General features: G+C 42.2%; 1 protein-coding gene across 2 annotated transcripts in view; it reads left to right on the plus strand.

The window, feature by feature from the left end:
• Positions 1-7132, plus strand: part of abhd12 (abhydrolase domain containing 12, lysophospholipase) — a 150860-nt gene that overhangs the window by 43999 nt on the left and 99729 nt on the right. For both annotated transcript variants that reach the window (XM_043696423.1, XM_043696424.1), the window contains exon 5: positions 6109-6228. In XM_043696423.1, the coding sequence (XP_043552358.1) occupies positions 6109-6228 (120 nt within the window). The remainder of the gene's footprint in view (positions 1-6108; positions 6229-7132) is intronic.

Raw genomic sequence — 7132 nt, forward strand, 5'->3', positions numbered from 1 at the left:
TCATGTTAAAATTGTACAAGACTTTGGTTTGGCTGCATTTAAAATGCTCTGCACAGTTCTGGTCGCCACATTACCAAGAGGATGTGGATGCTTTGGAGAGGGTGCAGAGAAAGTTTACAAGGATGTATTCTGCTTTGGAAGATGCTAGCTATGAAGAGAGGTTGAGTAGGTTAGGATTGTTTTCATTAGGAAAAAGCAGATTAAGTTGGGAACCTGACTGAGGTCTACAAAATCATGAAGGGTATAGACAAGGTAGATAGAGATAAGGTATTTCCCAGGGTGAGGGATCCAATGAAGAGCGGTCACAGGTTCAAGGTAAGAGGTGAAAAGTTTTTAAGGGGGATGTATGTGGCAAGTACTTAGCACAGGGTGACAGGTGCCTGGAATGCATTGCCAGTAGAGATAGTAGAGGCAGGCACAGTAGATTCATTTAAGGTGTGTCTGTGCAGATGCATGAATAGGTGGGGAGCAGAGGAATTGGGCGATAGGTTTAGACAGGGAATTTGGATCGCTCAGGCTTGGAGGGCCGAAGGGCCTTTTCCTCAGCTGTAAATTTTCTTTGCTCTTTTTGTGACACCTAAATTGGAGGTGCAGTAGACAGCAACAAAGGTTTCCTCCAAATACAATGGGATCTCGATCAGGTGGGCCAGTAGGCTGAGGAGTGGCAGCTGGAGTTTAATTTAGATTAATGTGAGGTGCTACATTTTGGAAGGGTAAATCAGGGTAGGACCTGTACACTTAATGGGAAGGTCCTGGGGATTGTTGGTGAACAAAGAGACCTTGGAATGGAGGTTTGTAGTTCCTTGAATATGGGGTAGCATGTAGATAAGATAGTGAAGAAGGCGTTTGGTGTGCTGTCCTTTTATTGGTCAGAGCATAGAATATAGGAGTTGGGAGGCTAATTTGTGGCTGTACGCGACATTGGTTCGGCCACTTTTGGAATACTGCATGCAGTTTTGGTCTCCCTCCTGTAGGAAGGATATTGTGAATCTTGAAAGGGTTCAGAAAAGATTTACAACAATGTTGCCAAAGTTGGAGGGTTTGAGCTATAGGGAGAGGCTGAATAGGCTGGGGCTGTTTTCCCTGGAGTGTCGGAGGCTGAGAGGTGACCTTAAAGAAGTCTACGTAATCATGAGGGGCATGGATAGGATAAATACCCAGGTCTTTTCCATGGGGTGGGGAGTCCAGAACTAGAGGGCATAGGTTTAGGGTGAGAGGGGAAAGATTTAAAAGGGACCAAACGGGCAACCTTTTCGCACAGAGGGTGTTGCACATATGGACAATAGACAATAGGTGTAGGAGTAGGCCATTCTGCCCTTCGAGTCTGCACTACCATTCAATATGATCATGGTTGATCATCCTTAATCAGTATCCTGTTCCTGCCTTATCTCCATAACCCTTGATTCCACCATCCTTGAGAGCTCTATTCAACTCTTTTTCTTAAATGAATCCAGAGACTGGGCCTCCACTGCCCTCTGGGGAAGAGCATTCCACACAGCCACCACTGCCTGGGTGAAGAAATTTCTCCTCATCTCTGTCCTAAATGGTCTACCCAGTATTTTTAAGCTGTGTCCTCTGGTTTGACACTCGCCCATCAGCGGAAACATGTTTCCTGCCTCCAGGGTGTCCAATCCTTTCATAATCTTATATGTCTCAATCAGATCCCCTCTCAGTCTTCTAAACTCCAGGGTATACAAGCCCAGTCGCTTCACTCTCTTCAACTGTGGCGTAATCACTTCACTTAACCTCCTTGTCAAAGACTCCTGAGCTAAAGCCTCACTCTTCAATCCACAGGAACTTCCTTGGACCCTCTTTTTGGGGCAAGTCTGTGGACTTTTAATTTAGGTTAGAAGAGGTGCCTTCCTGTTCTTGCCACCAAAGTGGATAACTATACATTTATCCACATTAAACTGCATCTGCCATGCATCTGACCACTCACCTAACCTGTCCAGGTCACTCTGTAATCTCCTAACATCCTCCTCACATTTCACCCTGCCACCCAGCTTAGTATCATCAGCAAATTTGCTAATGTTATTGCTAATACTATCTTCTATATCATTAACATATTGTAAAAAGCTGCAGTCCCAGTACTGATCCCTGCGGTACCCCACTGGTCACTGCCTGCCATTCCGAAATGGAGCCATTTACCACTACACTGTTTCCTATCAGCCAACCAACTTTCAATCCAAGTTAGTACTTTGCCCCCAATACCATGCGCCCTAATTTTGCTCACTAACCTCCTGTGTGGGACTTTATCAAAAGCTTTCTGAAAGTCCAGGTACACTACATCTACTGGATCTCCCTTGTCCATCTTCAGAGTTGCATCCTCAAAAAATTCCAGAAGATTAGTTAAGCATGATTTCCTCTTCATAAATCCATGCTGACCCTGACCTATCCTGTTACTACTATCCAGATGTGTCGTAATTTCATCCTTTATAATTGACTCCAGCATCTTTCCCACCACTGAGGTCAGACTAACTGGTCTATAATTTCCTGCTTTCTCTCTCCCACCTTTCTCAACATTAGCCACCCTGCAATCCGAAGGAACTAATCCAGAATCTATCGAACTCTGGAAAATCATCACCAACGCATTCACGATTTCTCGAGCCACCTCCTTCAGTACCCTGGGATATTGACCATCAGGCCCCAGAGACCTAACAGTCTCTCCAACACCAATTCCTGGCAAATATAAATTCCCTTAAGTTAAGGTCCTTCAGCCACTGTTACCTCGGGGAGATTGCTTGTGTCTTCCCCAGAAAACACAGATCTGAAGTACCAATTCAATTCTTCTGCCATTTCTTTGTTCCCCGTAATATATTCCCCTGTTTCTGTCTTCAAGGGCCCAATTTTAGTCTTCACCATTTTTTTGCCTTTCACATACCTAAAAAAACTTTTACTATCCTCCTTTATGTTATTGGCCAGTTTACCTTCGTACCTCATTTTTTCTCTGCATATTTCCTTCTTAGTAATCCTCTGTTGTTCTTTAGAAGCTTCCCAGTCTTCCGTTTTCCCCCTTATCTTTGCTATGTTATACTTTTTCTCTTTTAACTTTATATGTTTCTTAACTTCCCTCGTCAGCCAAGGCCACCCCTGCCTCCTCCTAGGATCTTTCTTCCTTTTTGGAATGAACTGATCCTGCAACTTCTGCATTATACACAGAAATATCCGCCATTGTTCCTCCACAGTCATCCCTGCTAAGGTATTGCACCATTGAACTTTGGCCATCTCCTCCCTCATAGGTCCACAGTTCCCTTTATTCAATAGAAATATAGTCACTTCCGACTATACCCTCTCCCTCTCAAATTGCAGATTGAAGCTTATTGTATTATGGAATGAGCTGCCAGAAGAAGTGATGGAGGCTGGTACAGTTGCAACATTTAAAAGCATCTGGATGGATATATGAATAGGAAGGGTTTAGAGGGCCAAGTGGTGGCAAATGGGACTAGATTAATTTACCATATCTGGTTGGCATGGATGAGTTGGACCGAAGGGTTTGTTTTCATGCTGTTCGTCTCTGACTGCTGTTACTTATATGGTCATAGTCACAGCATCTGTAGCAATAGCCTCCCTTACTTTGTACCCTATTGACTCCTGACCCCACGATGTCAACTCTGGAATCCTCGAAGACAGTGGCATTGGTTTGGTCCTCTTTCTCATGTCTTTATGACAACATCTGCAAATGATGTCAGCTTGCTACACATGTACTGTTGCATAATGTTTTCGATGTAAAAGGTACTGCAAAAATATTGTTTGCTGCTTTAAACTAATTGGCAAATTTCTCAGTAGCTCAGACTGGGAACATACTGTGAAGAAATGAAACAATTAATTTGGATTCTAATGGCTGATTTAATTTTTATTTTGAGAAGCAATATAAAGGTTCTGTCTTAGAATTGTTGAGCACGGTTGGTAGGAACAAGAAAATAAAAGTCAGCACATTAGCCGTTCATCCAGTTTCATAATCAAAAACAAATCATTTTTGTTGTCTTAAAATCTACTTCCCATTGCTTCCTGCTGAAATTGAACCCTGTGTAATTCCAATGAACCCTGTGTTCATTGCTTCGGTTAGATCACGGTTCTACTAATTTTGGTTGTGTCGATATTGAAAGGTTTTATTTTCTGGATCTAACTAACAATACCAACTAAAATCCATTTGTTTATTATACATCTCATAAATGTTTGTCATAGTGCCATGAGCATTTATCTTGAAGCATGAAAACAATGGTACCAGATCTGGTTTAAATGTGAATATTTGCAGCTTAACAATGGTGTGTTGATATGTCCTAAACAAAGTCCAGTTTGTTCAGGTTAACGTTTACTGCTCAGCTGTGAAACAGAAGGCAAACAACAAAAAAAAAGTCATTGCTTGTTCTTGGAAAAAATGCCAGTAGTCTTCTGTAGAATTAGATCCGAGCAATAAAGACAGATATACTTATAATCCCAAATTCCTTGTTATTTGGATTAAATTGAAGACCATAAGTTAAATCCTGTTTTCAAAAAGCCTGTTTTTATACTTTATTTTCTTGTGCAAATTTTCAGCTTGAAGAGTCAAGTAATCTGGATTTCAATATGGAAGTTTTTGCAAACAAAACACCATATATAATGTAAATTTTCTTCATTTTGCTGAGGTGAATCAACTTAGTTCAGCATAGAAAGGCTTGGATTTTCATTGCAACTCACCCAAATAACTTTTTTTAGAATTATTTTCTCTGAATTTGGTGCTGTGATGGATGTTGAGCATTGAGAGTGGAAGAGGTTTTTGGCATTTATTGTCAATATCATTCTAGTTAAAGTAGATATTGCAGTTTGATGCAAAGTTAAACTCACTTCACTTTTCTCCAATAACGGAACACTCTATTCCAGTTTCAGAAGACTTTTCCTCCTTCCGCAATCTTGTGATGTTTTCCCATGTCAGCTATTATTAGATTAGGTTACATAGTGTGGAAACAGGCCCTTCGGCCCAACAAGTCCACACCAACCCACCGAAGCGCGACCCACCGAAGCACAACCCACCCAGACCCATTCCCCTACATTTACCCCTTCACCTAATACTACAGGCAATTTAGCATGGCCAATTCACCTAACCTGCACATTTTTTTTGGATTGTGGAAGGAAACTGGAGCACCCGGAGGAAACCCACGCAGACACGGGGAGAATGTGCAAACTCCACACAGAGAGTAGCCTGAGGTGGGAATTGAACCCGGGTCTCTGGCGCTGTGAGGCAGCAGTGCCACCCATTATGTTGATATTTGAAATGGTTTAATTTACGATCATGATTTTGTTGTGCCCAGTGTAACTGCTTTGAAACTCCCCAGGATCCTTTCATGGAGAACATTTGTTGCATGTAGCCAGAAGAGAATGCAGTCATCACTGGATTTAAGATTTCAGAAATCAAAGGCTGTTGTGTCACTTAGTTTTTGGAATTCTGGGTATGAGGTTTAAAGTAAACCCAAGCTGATTTGAGAAAAATAACTTTTATGCGAAGGGCATCCCTGGTATTGAACTGTTGAGTTTCAAATTTAAAAATCCAGTTTTCCGTTGCTGATGTTGATGAGAAATTATTTTGGGTGCATTCACAGATTTGCACAGGGTAGTACTAAAATGATTGTGTTAGAAAGAAATGTGAATCTGGTGCTGCTTGCTGCATGATTGCCTGCACAACAACCTGTCATAGAGATGTACAGCATGGAAACAGACCCTTCGGTCCAACCTGTCCATACCGACCAGACATCCCAACCCAGTTTAGTCCCACCTGCCAGCATCTGGCCCATGTCTCTCCAAACCCTTCAAATAATTTAATTGTGTCATGATGGCATCACCTTTTGGTGAGAGAGGTTAAAAGTTAATTAAGGCCCCTTTCACCTGTCATTAGAGTACTTTTTCTCAACTGTTCATCCAGTGTAATTTATGGCAGTCATGGAGTGTGTCACAGCTATAGGGCTGGGGAGGAACTATCCACAAAAGTAGGATACAAATAAAATGTAAAATTTAATTCTAGCAATTAGAGTCCATTATGTCCTATAATCAAAAAATCCATTTTATTTCATAAAGCATTCTTCTGTTATGAGCAGTGCTCTGTGTACAACACTAACCCACTCTGTTTATTTGTAGGCACACAGTACCTGCCAGTCTATGGAAGGAAGCTCAGGGAAAGGACCAAATGTGGTATGAAGGGACTTTGGCATTAGGCAATCCTATCATTCTTTACTTCCATGGCAATGCAGGCACCAGGTAAGAAGTTGGATGATTTGTAAAATCTCAAACTGGTTCCTTCCGAACTTTCTCATGATGTAACCCAGACTGAAAATATTGAGATGAGGATGAAGAGTATAGTTACAGAGCAATTGATGTAGTAGAATTTGAAATCATTGACTCCCCTTTTGAAATAATATGATCATGGCAGCAACTGGGCCTCTGCGAACAGGTGGCTGAGTCACACTATTCAACAGAAAATATGTTGTGGTTCTGTTTGCCAAGCCGGGAATTTGTGTTGCAGATTTTTCGTCCCCTGTCTAGGTGACATCCTCAGTGCTTGGGAGCCTCCTGTGAAGCGCTTCTGTGATGTTTCCTCCGGCATTTATAGTGATTTGTACCTGCTGCTTCCGGTTGTCAGTTCCAGATGTCCGCTGCAGTGGCCGGTATATTGGGCCCAGGTCGATGTACTTATTGATTGAATCTGTGGATGAGTGCCATGTCTGTAGGAATTCCCTGGCTGTTCTCTGTTTGGCTTGTCCTATAATAGTAGTGTTGTCCCAGTCGATATCATGTTGCTTGTCATCTGAGTGTGTGGCGACTAAGGATAGCTGGTCATGTCGTTTTGTGGATAGTTGGTGTTCACGGATATGGACCGTTAGCTGTCTTCCTGTTTGTCCTATGTAGTGTTTTGTGCAGTCCTTGCATGGGATTTTGTACACTAAATTGGTTTTGCTCATGCTGGGTATCGGGTCCTTCGTCCTGGTGAGTTGTTGTCTGAGAGTGGCTGTTGGTTTGTGTGCTGTTACGAGTCCTAGTGGTCGCAGTAGTCTGGCTGTCAGTTCAGAAATGTTTTTGATGTATGGTAGTGTGGCTAGTCCTTTGGGTCGTCGCATGTCTTCATTCTGTTGTCTTTCCCTGAGGCATCTGTGGATGAAATTGC

Source organism: Chiloscyllium plagiosum, chromosome 9 (assembly GCF_004010195.1).
Source record: "Chiloscyllium plagiosum isolate BGI_BamShark_2017 chromosome 9, ASM401019v2, whole genome shotgun sequence".
Classification (NCBI taxonomy): Eukaryota; Metazoa; Chordata; class Chondrichthyes; order Orectolobiformes; family Hemiscylliidae; genus Chiloscyllium; species Chiloscyllium plagiosum.